This window comes from Momordica charantia (assembly GCF_013281855.1).
Source record: "Momordica charantia cultivar OHB3-1 chromosome 8 unlocalized genomic scaffold, Mcharantia_2.0 BLBB01000008.1, whole genome shotgun sequence".
NCBI classification, from domain to species: Eukaryota; Viridiplantae; Streptophyta; class Magnoliopsida; order Cucurbitales; family Cucurbitaceae; genus Momordica; species Momordica charantia.
The window spans coordinates 25,998,200-26,017,929 of record NW_028275166.1 but is presented as its reverse complement, the minus strand read 5'-3'; the positions used below and the strand labels follow the sequence as shown (position 1 = coordinate 26,017,929).

General features: G+C 34.3%; 3 protein-coding genes across 10 annotated transcripts; 1 reads left to right on the top strand and 2 right to left on the bottom strand.

Moving 5' to 3' along the window:
* Positions 1-2,335: 2,335 nt before the first annotated feature.
* On the top strand, positions 2,336-11,301 carry LOC111013303 (ubiquinone biosynthesis protein (Protein of unknown function, DUF547)). Of its 5 annotated transcripts, none has more exons than XM_022287731.2 (12): positions 2,336-2,493; positions 2,892-2,950; positions 3,074-3,149; positions 4,220-4,309; positions 4,599-4,712; positions 5,674-5,862; positions 7,008-7,507; positions 7,668-7,767; positions 7,913-7,972; positions 9,922-10,014; positions 10,461-10,580; positions 10,671-11,301. In XM_022287731.2, the coding sequence occupies exons 2-12, from the start codon at positions 2,916-2,918 to the stop codon at positions 10,989-10,991; spliced, it is 1,698 nt and encodes a 565-aa protein (XP_022143423.1). In that variant the 5' UTR covers positions 2,336-2,493; positions 2,892-2,915; the 3' UTR covers positions 10,992-11,301. The 5 variants fall into 5 exon arrangements, with proteins under 5 accessions (XP_022143423.1, XP_022143424.1, XP_087983496.1 ...); XM_022287732.2 differs by lacking the exon at positions 2,336-2,493 and adding an exon at positions 2,526-2,752; XM_088127370.1 differs by lacking the exon at positions 2,336-2,493 and adding an exon at positions 3,564-3,730 and having other exon boundaries at positions 2,759-2,950; positions 4,223-4,309.
* A 340-nt stretch (positions 11,302-11,641) lies between these two features.
* On the bottom strand, positions 11,642-13,329 carry LOC111013256 (uncharacterized). 2 transcript variants are annotated; one of them, XM_022287681.2, is made up of 3 exons: positions 12,505-13,329; positions 12,368-12,416; positions 11,642-11,789 (listed from the first exon to the last, which is right to left on the bottom strand). In XM_022287681.2, the coding sequence occupies exons 1-2, from the start codon at positions 12,924-12,926 to the stop codon at positions 12,368-12,370; spliced, it is 471 nt and encodes a 156-aa protein (XP_022143373.1). In that variant the 5' UTR covers positions 12,927-13,329; the 3' UTR covers positions 11,642-11,789. The 2 variants fall into 2 exon arrangements, with proteins under 2 accessions (XP_022143373.1, XP_022143372.1); XM_022287680.2 differs by having other exon boundaries at positions 12,372-12,416.
* Positions 13,330-13,474: 145 nt separating this feature from the next.
* NIAP (Major facilitator superfamily protein) lies at positions 13,475-18,059 on the bottom strand. Of its 3 annotated transcripts, none has more exons than XM_022287678.2 (7): positions 17,922-18,050; positions 17,122-17,147; positions 16,873-16,990; positions 16,037-16,274; positions 14,887-15,412; positions 14,592-14,794; positions 13,475-14,090 (listed from the first exon to the last, which is right to left on the bottom strand). In XM_022287678.2, exons 2-7 carry the CDS (start codon positions 17,138-17,140, stop codon positions 13,860-13,862), a joined length of 1,335 nt encoding a protein of 444 aa, XP_022143370.1. In that variant the 5' UTR covers positions 17,141-17,147; positions 17,922-18,050; the 3' UTR covers positions 13,475-13,859. The 3 variants fall into 3 exon arrangements, with proteins under 3 accessions (XP_022143370.1, XP_022143371.1, XP_022143368.1); XM_022287679.2 differs by lacking the exon at positions 17,922-18,050 and adding an exon at positions 17,708-17,776; XM_022287676.2 differs by having other exon boundaries at positions 16,873-17,147; positions 17,922-18,059.
* Between the last annotated feature and the right edge of the window lie 1,671 nt (positions 18,060-19,730).

Sequence of the window (19,730 nt, the reverse complement as noted above, 5' to 3'; positions counted from 1 at the left end):
AAAGTAGAAGCTGGAAAATAACTGTATATGGGTTCGAATTTTCCCAACCACACAAAGAAGATGAGGGAATTTTGAGGTGTTGATGAGCTTTCTCGCAGGAGGGGCGCCACGTAGAGGCCCTCTTCTCCGTCAAGATTCAACTTCCAAGACGCGTCGTACAGAAAAATCTTTCTTTTACCTCTGCTTCGTACGATGATTGTGGAATCCGACAATGGGGTTTTTCTCTTCTTTCTTTTCGGCAGCAGTGATTTGTAAAAACTGGGTTGATTCCAACTATGATTTAGAAGGGTCAAGTTTGAATTTTTTTTTTTGTTAGCTTAATGCATTTTCAATGTCTCCCAAGTCTTGAACTCTATTTGTCAATTCCAAGTTTGAATTGAAAGTGTAAACTTGTTTTTACCTCCGAATTGTTTTGTGAATTTTGTAGGATAAATGATTTTGATTTCGCTCAAAACACTAAAATAGACGAAAAAGTAATTGAAAAGAAAATAAAGCTAATGATATATAAGGTCGTTGACTTTTTTTAGTACGAAAAAGTTTTAAAGAGTAATTTTCTAGTATTACGGGAGTATCATACTCTTCTATTTTCTATTTGACACATCAGCAGTGTATTAAAAATAATGTGGAGGTCCATTTCTTCTATTTGTTGCGTAAATGAGATGAAATATGATATTTTTGTAGTTGTATTATAAAAATAGTAATAGACGAATTTTTGAATTCCACTGTCTTAATTACACATATTTTTAGGATATTAATTACACACTTTTATGCCAATAAGGTAACTTCTGATGAAAGTGAAAATTAGTCAACCATGGGAAAATAACGGCACAAAATTTGTATTTGTTGACTATTGAAGTGAGATTTGAGAAAAGCCTTCCAAGATTTGAAATTTAATAAGATATTGTATTTCAAAGTCAAATTTGTATTCTTTATCAATAATAGAATAATGTTGAGTGTTTCCTACTTGACTAGAGAAGCTATAGAAGTTTTGAATCTCCTCTCAATATTAGATCGGTCTAGTTTTTAAGAAAATCGGAGATCAACGTAGCTTATCTAATTTGCGAGAAGTTTGGAGATCGATGTGGCTTGACCATAGGTCAGTTGTCTTATATAATATTGTTCTTTGTTTATTTTTTAAATACGTAAATTTGAAGTTTCAACTTTTTACTCGAAGACATATGTCATGACTTCCAATTTTTGTACGGTTGTGTTACGTAACATTGATCTCAACTTTACTTCTAACTTTAACTCAAGTTATACTTTATATAAAGATCCTTGAATACAAAACAAAACTCATATGTATAAATACATAATACGCAGAGAAATTAGTCGTGAAAATTACATATAGTGTGAAAAAGTTTGGTTCAGCACGTATTAATAGAAGTTTAAACTACCAACAACAAAAAGAGTACAAGCATAGCTCAACTGTAAATATAACATCTAATGTGTTTTTTATCAACATTCCAAATAGAGCATCCAAGGTACCTCAGGACAATCAAATGTCTTCATTATTTTGAGTTTGGTTTTCCTTCTAAATATGTAATCATCTCTGACTCCCTAAAACGAGCTTAGTCGGAAGATGTGATTTATCATGAATATCGAAAGAAAGTAAAATGTGTCAGTGTAAATCATGATCTATTTAGATTTTGGATATATGTATTTTTAGTTGGTATTGGATAATTGGTTGTGCGAGTTTGTAATTCCAAGGATTAGTCTAAATTATATTTCTTTCAAGTATTTGTAACTATTTTGTGATTTTCTCTTATGAGAGCATTCCACCCAAATAATATTTTCTATCCATTCTACTATCTTTCCATATTTAATACTTTTTATTTGGTTGAATATCTAAATCATCTACAATCCTATTAACTTTATTAACACTCATCGATCTAATATCTAAAATAGATTATAAAACTTAAGCGTGAAAGTGAGCTATATATATCACAAATCAATAGGTTGTGAGTTCGATCCCACCTCCACATTTTGTGTAATTAATTGTAAATTTGCATACTAAACTATGGAATGGGACTAAAAATATAATTCAAACTACTCACATTTTAAAAATATTACAGCATTTAACACTTTTTCTTTTATCAAAATTGTTACTTCAAAGAGCTTGCTTTTTAACAAAATTGAACACATTTGATAAAAATTATTCCAGCTTCAACCCCTTTATCCATTTTTTCCTTCAAAGATCTCAGTTTGACGTTTGACCCTCTTTTAATCAGGAGATGAGATATAATTCACAAAACGCCACCGACTTTTCTCCAACACGAGGGAAGTGGGTCACTACGACAGTGGAGGCTCCTTTATTACATTATTTAATCATGTTGTTAACCTTTATGGCTTCAAGTTCAAAACTTTAAACCACCCCACTGCGAAAAGCGGAAAGGAAACAGAGAAAAATGGAAGAACAGCTCCACTTTCCCACAAAACTTGATAATTTCTTGCTTTTAGCTCAGCTCTGATTTTCGCGGAAGACCCATCACATCAGTTGAGTTTTTTGGGCTTTCTCTTGAAAATGCTTTTGGTTATGACTTTGATTTCGAAACATTGTTTGATTAGGTTCGCTGGTTCTCATTATGCTTCAAATGGGTCGTTGCTTTTGCTTTTGAAAATGACTCGTAACTGTGCCTTCATGAGGGGCTAGTTCCTTTTTGTATCTATTCTATCGGCTCTTCACAGGGGCTTTACTGTGCATTTATGATTCTGCGTCTCTGGTCTCTGCCTCTCGATTTTGATTTTATGTGAGGTCAGTAGCTGTGGGTTCTTAGTTTAAGACGTGGGTAATCTAGAGTCTAGATTTTGGAGGAAATATGGGACTTGTGTTGCTTATTTTGGCATGAGTTTCGTTGCTGATGCTTGAGATTCTGGACTATTTTTATGTGAAGGCCATTGAAACTCATGAACCCGACATGTCGGACTCACCTGCTCAATCTGGACTTTGCTCGTAAGAATGCTCTTTCCTCTGGACTCTCTGTATCGTCTTCTTCGTTTCTTCTGTTCTCTGCAGAGCTCAATGGTGCTTCCTTTTTAATGTTTTTTCTTTCATTTCTACCATGCAACGCCACAGATATTATCCCCATTCTGGATGCAGTTCTAATTCAGGAAATCTCGTTGAGCTTCGTTGTGCTGACTCGTTTTCAGAGGTAAGGTGTTACGGACATGGTTTTCTGTAACTGAGTAGAAAGAAAAGGGAAGGAAGAGGATTGATGCAGGTTCATTAAAGGAAGAGGAACTTTAGCCTCCTAAGTGATTTACCATTTTTGTTCATAGCAACAAAAATTATCTCAATACAAAAAAGTGGATAAATTGACCCGACAAAGTATTTAACATAGTTCAACCTTATGTCTATAAAGAACTGAATAATAAAATGGAGTTAGAGGCCTCAAATAGTCCAATGTCTTTAATCCCGAACTCCAACTAGGTGCAAAACAGAACTTATCAGAAAAAATAAAAAGACAAAGATACCAACAAAATGAAGAATATGAAAACACAATTGTCATTACCTACTAATTGTTGGTTTCTGTTAAATGTGAATGTCTGAAAACTGCCTACTGCAGATGCAAACTACTGGTGACCATATGGCACAAACTAAGATAATTACTAACTGTAAACTGGTCGAGGCAGGCTTCCTTCACCTTGAGCCATACCTACTAAACCTCGGACTGAGCTGATAAAAGTAACTATTATGCTCTATGTACAGAAATAGGGAGCTTGCTTTACATTGGTATTATCTTGTAAACTCATTCTTCTCTCTTGTAGTTTGCTACATTCTGGAACATAAGACTATTTTAAATACTTGGATGGTTGGAGTCTTTGGGAACAGCGTATCTTAAAATGCTTCTAGCTTTCATTGACTTCTACTTCATAGTTTAAATCTCACCATGATGACATTTTCTATAAAAATTATGGGTAGATTTTTGTTAGTATTGTCTGGAAGAATGGATGAAGGGAGATTCTTTCTTTTTTCCTTCCCTTATTGCGTATAAATGTTGTTATTTTAGTTGGCATTAATTATAAATTCACGTGTCCTTTGCCTCTTCTCGCTCTGTCTCTCTCTAAATTGAATGGTCTTGCTTTAAAACACTAGTCGCATTATTACTATTAGTGAGTAAATTAATCTAGTTATCTTTTGCTTTTGAACAACATGGACTCACTGTAAAATATAATCTATGCAGTACATTTACCACTATTTCTGAGTTTTGATTTAATGTAGCAGAGCAATCTTGGCATAATGACGGGGACTGCTGGATTACTGGAGAAAGATGATGGTTCTTTTCCCTACAGATTTCAGCTTGAACAAGATGTAAGTGTCTGCCTGTGTATGGATATTCTGTTACCATATATCATCATAGATTTGCCATCAACATTCCTACATTTAGACTAGCAAAGCATTATGACGTGTTACTTTTTACGCTTCAATAAATCCTCCAACCCTCTTCATTTCTATAAGATCATCAGGCCTATATATATATATATATATATATATATATATATATATATATATATATATATATTATATCTGTGAGTGTCGGAGCCAGCTTGCGCGCTACCAATTGGTTTGATTGTTAGGTTAAAAAAATGTTATTTTGTAGGTGAGAAGGTTACAACAAAAGTTGCAAGAAGAGATAGAGCTACACACTTCCCTTGAAGATGCTATCCAGAAGAAGGATCTAGGATTAGCCAGTTTCTCATGCCTCCCTCATCATGTATGTTGCTTGTAATTACACAATTTATTGATTATCTAATTTGTGATATTTAGGCTTTTAAATATGAAAAATCTTAATATTTCATTTTTTTCCTTTAACAAGAAACAAACTTTTTATTGATAAATGAAAAATTAACATAAATGTTCAATGATACAAACTCTCAAGAGAGTGAAAACAAAACAAAAATAAATACAAGAAAAGAACTAAAGGGGAGCTAATAGCTATAAATGCCTCCCAATTTGAACAAATCTTAATATTAAATTTTACAAATAATCATTGAGAGATAAGGAGAGAAGAACTGGAATGAGTTTATGTATTGGGAGAAGGTAACTTCGCTTAAAAAACAAAAGTGAAATGGTTGGTTGTATAAAAAATTTTTCATGTGGCACAACAAGAAAAATAAAGGTGCTCCCTTATTACATAGTTGCTTGAACTCATTACACTGCAGTATCCTAAAACTCTTCAACTTTCATCAAAAACAGATGTAACATGCCTTCTCATTCCTTCCCTGCATAACTTTCTTGAGAATTTAAGTTAGCAATGTGGGATTAGACGTCAATCCATAAGAAAACAGAAGCTCAATTAACTTTTCCTTCCAAAACCTATAAAAAGCTTGACTTCCCCCATTTCCTAAAGGAATTACAGCAAACCTTTGGGAAATTATGAAATAATTGAGTAATGGTAAAGTAGAATCCACTTTAAGTGCTTTATAGCTTTAGTGAATTTTAATTTCCCAAGAATTTTCTCCATCTCTTTCTTTCTTTTCAGTCCCCTACTAATTATGTGACAGAATGGAAAAAACCTAATGTGAAGATTGTATTTGGTAGCAAGAGCCCTTGCACCCTTTGAGGCAGTTTGTCTTGGAAACTCATCCCGTACCTTATTTGATCAAAATTTCCAAAATTTTTACTTGTATTATGAAATTACAGCGGGAATATTCTTTGCGTTGAAATTTATGCAGGCTCAAGATCTTCTATCTAGCATTGCGGTATTGGAAGATGCAGTTGTACGACTCGAGCAAGAGATGGTCTCTTTACATTTCCAACTTAGTCAAGAAAAGAATGAAAGGAGGCTTGCAGAATATCGTTTAATGCATTCATCACCTTGTTCAATTTCCCTTCGCTCCAATTCTGACTCCATGAAAAAAATGGTATCTCACCACATTGATTTTTGTCTTGATGTAAATATTTGTTTTTTCTTTTCCTGAAACTTTAGCTGAGTTCTCACTTGCATTTAGACAGGAAATATGTGACCATTGTTACAATTAATATTTGTGGTTTTGCTTGAACTTATTACTTATTCTCTGTCAGTAATTTACCTTTCTCAGAACACATGCAAACTTGTTTTACTTTTTATGGTCCTTGTTGACTGTAAAGGAGTATATTTCGTTATTCATCCTTTGTTGCTGAAAGCATAAGCGTGAGACCGATTTTTGTTTGCTTTCACTGTACTCCAGCTCCTCCATGCAGTTGATTTCTTGAACTTTAAAGCCCTGTATTTAATAAAACTATAAATCTAGTGACACATATATGAAGAAAGAGTTGCAACAGGTGGAGGACTAGTTCCGTTTTCCATCTTAAAAAGGCTAAACTAATTCAAGCGCCCAATGTCTACTTTTTGGTATGAAAACCACAAATCTGAGATAATGCCAACTCTTATCCAGAAAATTCTTTTAAAGCATTTTATGATTGATTAATCTATGATAGCAGATATAATGGTTGTCATATTATCAGGATTTTGTAGTTATTGTGTTCACTGTTTTCACTAAATAAATCTCAAAATGTCCAATTTTAGAAAGTGTCTAGATATGTCAACTATTTTAATTATATTCCATCAATCTTTTCAATGTCTCAAAAATTTATTGGGACAATGGACTATTGATCAAACGTTTTTTATACTTTTAAAAATGCATTAAAAATATTTCCACTTTTCCAAGGGTGGTTTTTGTGTTAGAAGTTTAAAAACAAACGCTTGATAGTGGCTGGAACAACAGATGTTTAAGTTTTCATCTCTTCTATTTCATGATTAGTAGAAAACAAGTCACTCAGACCAGATTTGTTTTTTCTCTATTTTTTTGGGGTTGTATAACTTGATTTGAGTAATGTCTTCCTGTAGTCAGAGTAACAAATTGAAATACTAATTTTGACTGAAGTTTATTGGAAACTATAGGGTCAAATGATGATAACTGTTAGAAGTTAGATTGATGAAATTTTCAACTGCCACTATCAATACATTCTGTGTTCCTAAACCATAATTTTCAGGATTAACGCTGAAGCTTTATTTATGCTGAATCAGGATACAGTTGACCTAGTCGAATCACGCTGTGAGAAGACGTCTGCAACAGAGGTCACCAAATGTTCCCAATCTGTAGAATGTGAGAAAATGTCTCGAGGGGCACCATCAAGTGGCCTTTGGCATCACCCTAATATATTATCAGAAGAAATGGTAAGATGTATGAAGAACATATTCATCTCTCTAGCAGATTCTGCTGTGCCATCCAAATCATCAACATTGGAAAGCCACTCACCTGCATCACCCCGAGGACATCTCTCCAATTCATCATGGTGGTCATCATCTGAACGGTCCATTATTTCATCTCAAGTTCAAAGTCCACAAATTGATCTTCCATGTAGCTCCGAAGTATTGGCCACAAAGAATGCCTGTGATCCATACAGTGTACGTGGAAAGTTAAGCTGGGCTGACATTGGGACTTATTCTCAAGCAGCTGAAGTTTCTTGGATGTCAGTTGGAAAGAAGCAATTAGAATATGCTGCAGGAGAATTGAGGAAGTTCCGGTAGCATCCATGAACTACATTGTCCTTCATTTTTCTTCCATGTTTTTGTGGATTCTCTCCCTTTTTTTTTTTTTTTTGGAAATATGATAATCCTGCAAATTTTTTTCTGTAATCTAGAGTTGGCATGTTTTAGTCCCTAATGTATCGGTATTGTATACAGCACTCTTGTGGAGCAGCTTGCAAAAGTGAATCCCATTCATTTAAACAGTGATGAAAGGCTAGCCTTCTGGATTAACTTATATAATGCACTGATCATGCATGTAAGTAGCTTTCTCTTTTTTAAATTTGGTTTTATACATGGCTAGTTAACTGTAAGAGCATATTTTTAAAATATGTTTTTTAGTACAGAGCATATTTGTTAAATATGGGTAGATGCTAAGTTTGTCGTTCACTGATTTTTGACAGGCTTACCTGGCTTATGGAGTTCCAAAAAGTGAATTGAAACTTTTCTCTTTAATGCAAAAGGTTTGTTTTTGAAGCCAATATTATTTTATTTCGTGGATCCATACTTTGGAGCTGATATTTCTTCTGTGTATTTAGTTGCATTGTATAGCTATCACATACTGTAGAGATGTAGTTAGTGTGTTGCCTCGTCAATTTACATATGTTATTGTGAAGTTGTAGTGATAATACTAACTCATGTTCAAGGTTTATTTAGAAAAACTTCGATCAAGTATGCATAAGACATTGATTAAATTTACTTCGAACTTTCCATCTCTTTACATTTCAGAGAGCACACCTCGAAACTAATTTGACAGGGTCACACAGATACACTTGAACAAGTAAGGAGCACCACAGCACAGCTAGCACTTAGAAGCTAGCACTTTCTGGCAATGCAAACTCACATGTTTGGGTGCTTGGTGTGATGTGAGCAATATAGTATCCACGGTGCTCCGATGTGCACTAGGAGGGTGATGATAATGGTAGGCTGTTGGAGGATGCCCAAGCATTGGTCTTGTAGAGTGCACCATGAGGGTGTATGAACCTATGGCCAAATGCACGATAGTGTGCTTGGAAGCACAATTAGAGTAGGTTAGCTGTCAACCACCATGAGTTGACCTAGTGACGTTGGCCATTGGGGCAAATGAAAAAAAAATAAACTTTGGGGAATGAGTTCAAAATCTACGATAGTCACCTACTTAAGATATTAAAGTCATATGGGTTTCTTGATAGCAAGATGTTTTAGGTTGAGATTGCTGTCCTATGAGACTAGTCGAGGTGTGCGTAGAAAATGAAAGTTGGTTAGCTGGGGCCCAAGCATTAGTATAGCGTGCAGGAGGTTATACATAGTGAGCAGTGGCAGGGAGGCCATTAGTCCTCATGTCAGATGGTTAGGCATACTCCATAAGCGCGTGAATGGTGGAGTTTTTTAACGAGACTTGGTACATTAGGTAGATTCATTTAAAAATATCAATGTTTTTTGTTAATATTTAGCCAAATAGACTAGCTTTGGTTAATAGTTTGATCTGAACACTTTGGTTTGTTCATAGCAATGATATGAATAGATTTAGATTTATTCCATCTCTGGCCTGTTCTATTAGTTTGGTTTTCCTATTTGTCCATAAATTTTGCCTCAAATCAGCCAAATGTAACTTGAACTCGAACTTGATTTGATATGATTTGAGAAAATGATAGAGCTCGAACACTAACGACATATCGAAATATAAAAGGTATAAGAACTACAATAGCTACCAAGTAATTCGAGGTGCCGCTCTGAGTATTTTTATTCAAGCTTAAACCATACCCTAATTACCTACCTTCATCCTTACCCCTCACTCTATTTATAACGGAACCCTACTAACTACTAACATAAAGCATCCTTACAATTATTGAAAGGGCATCCTATTATTATTTTCCTCCAAAAATATAGCCGACTTATATAAGGTTCGAAGTGTTGATGAAAGCTTCACTTTTAAGTGAATTTATTCTCGAAAATAGATATTCATGGCTACTTTGTACCTGTTCACAGCTTCAAGGAAATGTCATCTACCATGTGTAGCCTTAGCTAGTGTCCATTTATAATTTGCCTGAATTATTTTGTCATATGCCATTTGAAGGTTTTACTTTGAGATTCGAACATTGGAACGAGTTAGGTCGAACAGCCTGTACTGTTTCGAAAACTCAATGAATTGATTTTATATGGGTATTTACTCCCAGGGTTGCCCTGATGCTAAGAGTTGTTATGTTTGAGACATCCTCTAGGGTCTCTCTACTGTTGTATTATTCTCGATATTTCAATGAAAGAAATGCACTAGCTTTGCCCGTGAAAAACGTACCCGTAACGTGAAAACTTCTAGTAACTAATGGTTTTAGTCAAAATACTTATTTTGAAAGCTAAAGATTCTTATTTTTGTTGTCAAGTTCTTTCTTTTTGGGTGTCAATAAGTTATTTCTTTTGAAATATACTCTCACAGGCAGCATACACAGTTGGGGGGCATTCTTTCAGTGCAACAGGAATTGAATATGTCATCCTCAAGATGAAACCACCAGTTCACAGGCCACAAATTGTATGCCCTTGCCCTAACTCTTTTTTTTTTCTCTCTCTTTCTTTTCTTTTTGGTTTATATACTATTTTGATTCTTGTATTTTAGTCTTAGTTTGTTTTAGTCCGTTTTGGTCCCTATGCTTTTAAAAAGTGATCATTTTGGGGTCCTTAATTGTAAAATTTTATAAGTGTTCTTTAATACAAATTTATGGTTACATTTCAAGAACAGTGAGTGAAGTGTCATGTTAAAATTTTGATATGAAATAAAATGAAAATGAAGAGACTAAATGGTCACTTTTCTAAACTGCGGGGACCAAAACGGACATTTTAAATCTAGGGACTAAAATGAATAAAAGTTGAAAGGATAGGAACTAAATTAACCTTTAAACTTTTCTTTGTTGTATGCACTTATTCTATTACCATAGTTCCATGTCCTCATTAACCTATATTGTGAAAAATTACAACCAGGCTTTGCTTCTTGCGCTTCACAAATCAAAGGTGACGGAGGAGCAGCGAAGATTTGCGATAGATAAACACGAACCACTTTTAACATTTGCCCTGAGCTGCGGGACGTACTCTTCACCTGCGGTAATTCTACATAAAGAAACCCGTGTGTAAGAATGAGGACGACGGTTTTCCATTTTCCTAGTTCAAGTCTAACTCATATAACTTGTGTAGGTGAGGGTCTACACTGCAAATAACGTTCGGGAGGATCTTTTGGAGGCACAGCGTGATTTCATTCGAGCTTCCGTAGGTGTTAGTAGCAAAGGGAGATTATTGGTACCAAAACTCCTATATTGCTTCGCCAAAAACTCCGTTGACGATGCAAATTTGGCGGTATGGATATCACATTACCTTCCACCCCATCAAGCTGCCTTTGTTCAGGGCTGTATAGCGCAGAGGCGGCAAAGCCTAATCGGTTCTCGCAACTGCGGTATTCTTCCTTTCGATTCTCGCTTCCGATACTTATTTTTGCCCGAGAGATCTTCATTGCAATGACATCTTCATGCATTTGTATAAAGAATCGCCAAGTCTTCAAATGTGGTATTCCTATTCTCTGCCTTTGGTTGCATAATGTGGGTGTAAATTTTTTTTGGAAGAATTGCTAGGTAGGTGGAAGTTGTGCTCTTTTTTCCATTAGCGCTCCTAATTTTTCCAAGGGAAAGGGAGCTCATTTTCATGTTCTAGGTGATTGATGTTCATATTTGTACAATCACAATAAGCTCTACCTTATTTTTGTTCTGACCTGAGTGAACAATTTAAAGATATCAAAGACTAAGCCTCTGTATCTATCATGTTATTCCCTCCACCTTTTAATCTTGTAGTGGGAAGTTGTAGATATCGTATTTTGTAGAATTACGGAGTTGTTATATAGAGTTAGGTGGACATGAAAATTAGTCAGATGTTATATTTATCTAAAATTAATTTTAAATTTTGTGTTTTGATTTTTATAAAAAAGAAGTTTATAACAAATAAAATTTAGACTATGTAGTTTTAAATTGTTTTCGAAAATTGACTAAAAACTGGTGTGTTTTCAAGCAAGGTTAAAAATGTGCTAAATGGGATTTTTAGCTACTCATTCTAACAATTCATTCAAATTTTCCTTTGAATATAATATTAAAATCCTGTCTTTTTAAATGGAAAAAGAATGATTTTAAATAGGAAAAAGATGAATTTAAGGTTGTAATTGAAGTAATTATAAAGCATAAATAATATGTGGCAACAAACAAAAAATGTTCTCAAGGTCCATCGTCACCGTCGCCCATCAAATTGCAGATATCTGAACACTCCACCAAACTGCAAATACCAAAAAAGTTCACAAAATTATAAAAGGATGAGGTTCAAAATTTCAAATCAAGTTAAAATCACGTACTTTTCTAGTTAAGGTTTGGTTTGAAAATGATTTTTTTATTACTACAATCACATCACTTTTGTCATATTTTGTCATATTGTCATAATCACTGTCTAATTTTGATTTTAGAAAAGTTTAAAATGTAATTTGGACGTGACAAAAATATTTTCATTTCTATTTATCATGTTTGACAAATTAAAAAATTGATTTTAAGAATTTAAGATATTACTTGAGTGGTGATCTTGAAAAATCAATGATAATGTAATTTAAATTTTTCTAAAATTAATTTTTAAATTTGTCAAATATGATTAATGAGAGAAGTGATTTTGACAATTTTGAAAATCACTTCCAAACACAATCTAAGATAAATTTTTTAATTTTTAATTTTTTGGTACGATTTAGGATGGTATTAATTAAGGTGGCATTTAATTTGGTTTCTACGCTGGTGGCAGAATATAGATGGATCCTCAATTAAATATAGAAACTAAACTAAACTAACTACTATGTTTAAAGAGATACGTACTCACCAATATTGACGACTTCGAAACCCTTGCTTGAAAACAACAATTGGTCTGCAAAAAACAATTTCCACTGATCAAAAAACAACAATTGTGTTCATCAATTAGGGTTCAGTTTCCATTTTTTTGAATCTTCGCTTACCTCCTGATGTTCAATGGCCCTTCTCCGGGAGATCCTTCGCCGCCTCGAATGCAGGTGCCCACGCACTTGATCGTGCACGACTCTGCCTTCCTCGACTTCGGCCGCTGAATTCTCGCCCTCTTGCAGTCGCTCGGCACCGCGCACTCGCCGGAAAGCGTCTGCGGAATGTTCGACAGCGTAGTCTCTGCTTCTTGTTCAGATATGCTGCTGCTGCTGCTGTTCTCAGTTGCGGCCGACGGCGCCGGCGAAGCGATCACCACCGCGGCTGCCAATATTGCCGCCGCGGTCGTTGCGATCCGGCAACTGGCTCTGGTTAGGGCGAGCGGAGCGGCGAATCGGACGACGGCGCTGTTCCAATTTGGATGCGCCGCAACAGGCGGTGATAGCGGCCGTGGAAATAGACCTTTTACATGACTTATCATTCTGCTCTGCTTTCGTGAATCGAATCGAATCGAATCGTCGGCTTCTGGATAATGCGTGTTAGATTTCTGAATCGCTTTTTCAAGATTGGCGTTGATCCACGTGTCGATGGGATGGGAGCAAGGGTTTTATCCTCATCTTTAACAGATAAGAGGAGCCAAAATAACTGAAAGTTGACTGAATTCAGCCTTTCTTTAAAAAAGTTCGAACTTTGAAAGGTTTCAAACCTTCAAGACGTATGATCTTAAACTACAGTCTTTCAATTGCCTCCAGATCTAGAGAAAAATCTTTCGCACTTCAAATGTCGAATGTGGCGTGGAGCATTGCTACGACCGAGATCTTTCTTGATCTTTGTCAAATGTGCTCGACGGTCCTCCCTAAGAACTACCCTATCAAGCTACTCTTAGAATTCAGTACAACATTGATCCCCCAAGCCCTAAAGTCACTTCTTTCCTGTGTTACAATTCATCAAACTTGGACAATATCCACAGTTAGCATAATCATATAATATAGTTATCACTTTTAAGAACATTAGATGCAAGAGAGAGAATTAAGAAGCATTATTTAATTTCAAATATCTCAATAAGTTCTGTCAAAGGACAATTTGAAACTCTCTACAAGAGAGAACATATTCTCCTGGTAAGAATGAATTTAACATATCTAACAGCAGAAACCACATTTCAATCCTTGCTCATTTATTGTACGGATAACTGGTCGTGTAACAGTCCTACATTGTATCCCACCTAATAGTTGAAGAATAGTAATAGGATTTGTTTTTTGCGACTCTCGTTCTCGAGCTGGTATTGTAAATACCGGAAGTCTTGAAGTCGATACTCAACGTACGGTCTCTTCAACAGAAGCTATAGCAGCAGATAATGAATAAAGGAAAGGGGGCGAGATCACAGGTAATGGAAACTATGTAATCAGTGTGCATTCTAAGTTTCAGCTACATAATTTTCAGGAAGATCTTGCCCCTTGGTTTCGAATGGGAAGAACACAACACAGATCCCCGACAGCAAAATTACTATCTCAAACAAAATAATGGCTGCTGTTTGATGGCATCCTTTAACCAGGGCGACGGCCACGAGAGGGCATATCATTCCCCCGATTCTTCCAACAGAGCTAGCGACCCCAACTCCGGTTGTTCGTATTGAGGTTGGATATATCTGTAGTTTGCATAGATTGTAAGAGGATAACTAAGTTACACCATGCCAAAGAAGAGCTGGAGGAAAACTATGATAAAAATCTTAGGGAAAAAGTTAATGTCCCATGCACAAAATTTGCACCAAGAAACATTAACACACGTATGTTGTAAAGCTTTGGTTCGTAATCACATTTCTAACTAAAATTGAATAGAGGACAGAGGAATGATAACTGATATGCAAAGAGCTTCTTATAAGAGAATATACAAATCTGTAACAATGAATTATGTCATGATAAATCACACAATCAACTAACATGGAGAGAAATAGAGATTTTAATTTTAAAGAAGAAAGGCATTTGATAGGCAAATTCAAGTCCAGATGAAAAATCAACCATCAAAAGCAGATTAGAACAGGCCATCCTCTTAAAAAATCACATTACTATTAGGAACATAAGTAATCAACCTGCAGAAATCAATATTTCTAGATTGTCTCTTGACGATTTATTTCTCTATTCCAGCTTACCTCGGGAGCATATATATAGACAACTGTGAATGTAGATGTGATACAAATGCGAGCTCCGAACAAAAGGCTAGTTGTTAAACCGTCAGTTCGATAAAATGCCAGGGGAAATAGAAATATGGCGCCCAGGAAGAACATCGCAGACATCGACAACTTACGCCCTAATTTGTCAACCATGACAGCTGATAACGCGAGACCAGGTAACTCTTCAAAGAAAATTTGAGGTTAGATTATCATCCATCTACCAAACCTTTGCCCCCGACTAGGGAAAACTTCGGAACAACCAAAAGACTGTTACCTGCGAAACTAGAGATAAAGACATCTTTGTAGCTGATATCTTCGGATTCTTTTAGAGGTATATCAGTAGACGTACATCTACTATTTCCAGTTAACTCAGAGGTTAGCAACACGAGGCCATAATAAGAAAAGGCATTTCCAAAGAAAACTACCCACAAGAGCAATGTGGACACAATCAGTTCTCGAGAAAGAAGCTTAAACAATGGAGAGAGGCCCACCATATAAGATTCTGTTGCTTGAGAAGTTCCAACTTTAGTTTGTCTTGGTGAAAGCAAACGTACATCTTCGAACGGAATACTTCGCTCGTCAAAATCATACGAGTGACCAGAAACAAGAACACCAGGAGGTAGATCTGTTTGATTGATTCGTGCTATTTTCTCCAAAATAATAGCTGCCTCACTTGTTCTACCTTGTAAACACAGATACCGTGGGGACTCTGGAGTAGATCTGTAGAAGAGTAGGAGAAGAAAGGAAGGAAAAGAAGACAGTGCGAGGAGCCACCTCCAACCTAATTTTGGCATGATCATCTGCAAATAAGAGTGTATATAAAAAACATGAAGGTGGACTACAACCATTTTATATGGTATCGGCTGGAAAGCGTAGAGTCCAAAAAAATGATAGGAAGAGCCAATAAGAAGACTTGCACTTAAATTATATTATAAACCACTACAATTATATGCCAGACCATTTTGATTCATCAGAGTAATGAAGTTTAACTGCTGGAAACTTTGATATTATTCTTAGCCACAAGTAGAAGGGGGCAGCTCCTAATATAAATGAATAACTAGCTAACAGCAAAGCTTTGGCTTAAAACTAACAATTTTAAACCATTAACTAATAGTAAACTTGTTTATTAAAGAATTAATACAAAATCTATTGAAACACAAAGGAGAGAAACACTACATCATGGACTGTCTCCAAATAGCTATTACTAAATGTTATTGAAGGAACATATAGAAATCCTACATGAAACTTGGAGAGTAAGAAAATCTCCAAAATTATATATCATTTGCAAGCAGTGTCAAAGTTGATTGACCAGAAATGAACCAAGCAATCAACATATCCTTTTTTCTTTTTTCTTTCTTTTTTGAATGAGAGGTCAAGACGTAGCAAGAACATCTACTCAACTAGAACAGAAAGCTAAATTATACCCATGCTAATGAAGCCTCAAAGATTGTTCCAACGGTCCAAAATGCTGAAAAAACAACCATCCAGGTGCCTCTTTTAGGAGCAGGAATGAATTCCAAGAACCAGGACGCAAGTACAGGGCCACCTCCCAACCCAATGCCAACTAAACAGCGAAGAACTAACAAAGATATATAATTTGGGGCAAAAGCACTTAGAAATCCAGCAACAGAAGTGATTGTTGCTGTAATGAAGAAACCACTCCTGAATGAGAGAAGTTTAAAAAGAAAAACCAAAGGAAAAGTAGAATTGTCAAGACTGAAAGAAAAGTTAAATTTTATATCAGAGAAATTCAAAGATATATAATTTGGGGCAAAAGAACTTGGAATTCAGCAACAGATGTGATCATTTCCATAATGAAGAAATCTATCCTGAATAAGAAAAGTTAAAAACAAAAAACAAGAGAAATAGAACCACCAAGACTGGCACAAAATTCAATTCTATATCAGAAAATTTTGATTACAAAGTTTTATTTTTTATTATTTATAAGAAACAGAAAAGATATGTATTAGTCACAAAAGGACAGCCTAGGGGCGAGGGGTAGAGAGAACCCCACCCCAAAGAAGCTATTGTATTAAAAAATTTGTTGTTTGATTACAATAGAATCTTTCATGAATATCAGTCAAAATATTAAAAAAAAAAAATCTTCAAGTCTGAACAATAAGAACAATTAAAAAGGAAGTGGAAGCAGAGGACGTAAGTAGATTGCACAAATAGCATTAACAAGTGGAAGAAATTCACATCATCAAACATACGCATACGTTAATGAAAGTGAAATGATATTAGAATAAATGAGACCTGCCTTCGTCCATATTTATCAGAAACTATGCCCCATGAATAGGCTCCAACTAACATGCCTGCAAAAACCACACTGGTGATCATAGACTCTTCGTGAGGAGAAAGGTTCCAAGCAGACTGAACTGCAGGTCCAACAAAGGAGAGTAACATCATTTCCATAGCTTCTGAAACCCATCCCATTCCAGCATAAGCAAGCACAAAAATTTGGAAATTCCCAAAACCCATGGATATAAGAGCTTCGTCAATAGTATACCTCGCACTTTCACCTCCATCTTCCACCTTACAAGACAAGAAATTCACATTAATTCCTGACAAGCATCATGCAAATAATTCATGTGAGAAATTACCACTAATCTAGATATCTCACAATGCTTCGCTTTGAGAATATGTTAAAATTGACCCCTATAACACAGTTGCTGATGTCTAAAGTACAAAACCATGGAGCCAAAAACTTTGATGATAACTTAGAACTCAAAGACCTAGGTGTCCTTGGTATGAACGCAACTTCCCAGAGAATTATGATTCAATCTGGAATTCTACATCGAAGTCTTCATATGGGTTGTGGCTCTATAACGGATAATAGGTCAAAATAAACAGCACAAGATATGACACCGCCTTCATCTTCCAAATTGAAACCAGCGGTGAGGTTCATCAAAAGAAAAGCAAAGCTACCTCCAAAAGTTTGAGCTCAACAGACCCATAAATAAAGTATACAGCACCATTTGCTCAATTTCTCGAAGTTATTATCCTAACATCAAAGTTGACCATGTTCAATCATACCTTATATTAAGAGTTTTGGACAATCAAAACAAAACAAACAGCTAAGTACGAGAACGTACCGTTAGCCCTATGTTACAAACATGATGATCCAATCCTAGCAGAAGACGGCTAGTCAATTTTCATCAATCAGTTTTTCGACTTTTGGAGACCAAATTAACCGTTCCGACAGAAGACGCGCGACACCAAGATAATGGGAAAGAAAACAATACAACTGATTCTCCATTAAATTACAAATGTTGAAAATATTGAGGATAAGAGAGAGAGAAGATGAACCTGCTGTTGTTCTGAAGAATTAACAAAGGAGCGTTCCTCCATCTCCATTCCTTGAAAATCAATTATGGGATCTGCAGATGCAGTACGTTTTATACTTTTATTTGAAGACGAAGACTATTCTTTTTTTATTTTAGGATAAAGATTTCAGCATTTAAAACAAATAAGATAAAAATACCATTATCTACTTATACTTTTAAACGAATTGTAACTGTTGTATTGAAATTAATCTTTATCTAATTTGGTAAAATGATAATAATTTGAAAAGAGATTATGTAAAATATACTTTTTAAATATTTAGAGAATATTTATGAGCAATGGTAAAAGAAAAAAAAACCATTTTTAAGAGCTTTTTTAAGTATATTAGGCGGGGTACGAGATTTGAATCATCACCTTCTAATCACATTCTTATTAGACATAAGTGTCTTAACTTGTCCAGCTATACTTCGATAAATATTTTTTAAATTGAATAAATTATTAAAAAATACTGATGAACTTTTGTCTTTGTTTCAAGAGCTAAATTTTAAAATTCTATTTTTTAAAGCATTTATGAAAAGTCGAGATGGAGGTGCACTAAAACTTGTGAAACAGTAAGAATATTTTTGAAACAAAGGTCAATTTCATAGGCATTTTTTTGCACTTTAGTCTTACGTTTGTTTTCTGGAAATGTAATATTTGAAATTTCAAATACCCAAAATTTTAGATATATGACATTTTAGATATTCGCGTTTATTTTGTAGGAAGATTTATGAGAATATTTAGATAGTTATATTTGTTTTGCAGGATATTTATTATTTAAATATTTTAAATTTATATAATGTTAATAAAATGTCCTAATGAATATCCATATAAGTTATACGTTGATTTACTATAATTTTAATTTATATAATAAATTTATTTTTTAATATTGATTCCACGTATATTAATTTTTATATATTATATCGTAGAACAAAATAGTTCATATTAATATATTATTTTAAAAATATATAAATACTAAATATAAATTTTACTTTCAATTTTAATATTTTTCAAAACAGACAAATATATAATTTTCTTTTTTAAAAAAATATATAATTAGTGTTATGTTAGGGGAAATTTATTTATCATATGACCAAATTATCTTTTTCTTAAGAGAAAAAATATCAAATATATGTTGGTCTTGCTTTAAAATTATACATTTGTGATAATAATATTAATATAATTTCTTCGTGATATTAAAAATAAATAGAGATTTTATATAATTTAATTGAAGTTTATTTTATATGTAAATGTAATGTATAAATATATTTAATTGCATAAAATTGTCTTATTTGCATAAAATTGATTATTATTTCATGAGTAAATTAATTTATTTAAATTATAAAGTTAAAAGTAAAAATAAAAGAAAATTTATGGAAAAATAGAGGAAAATGTAAGTAGATATATCCTCAAAGAATGAATCTTGAAACTCAATGTTTCAAAAGAATATCTAAAGAAAGTTAGATAGATGTCCCTCGTGTGGGAATCTTAAGATACCCGCGTATCTTGAGATATCCAAATAAAACGTGGGAATACAAATGTCCAAAGATCCGCTTTCTCGATTGCCTCTACATCAGACAAATTTGGTTAATTTTTTATGTGTTGTATATGTGAAAATATCATTTCTTTCGATGGAGAAGGGGATCTTCCTTCTTATATTTCTACATCTAGAATCCGACTTGTATCATTGATACTACTAGGAATTGGATCATTATGGCAAGGAAAAGTTTAATACAGAGAGAGAAGAAGAGACAAAAATTGGAACAAAAATATCATTTTATTCATCTATCCTTT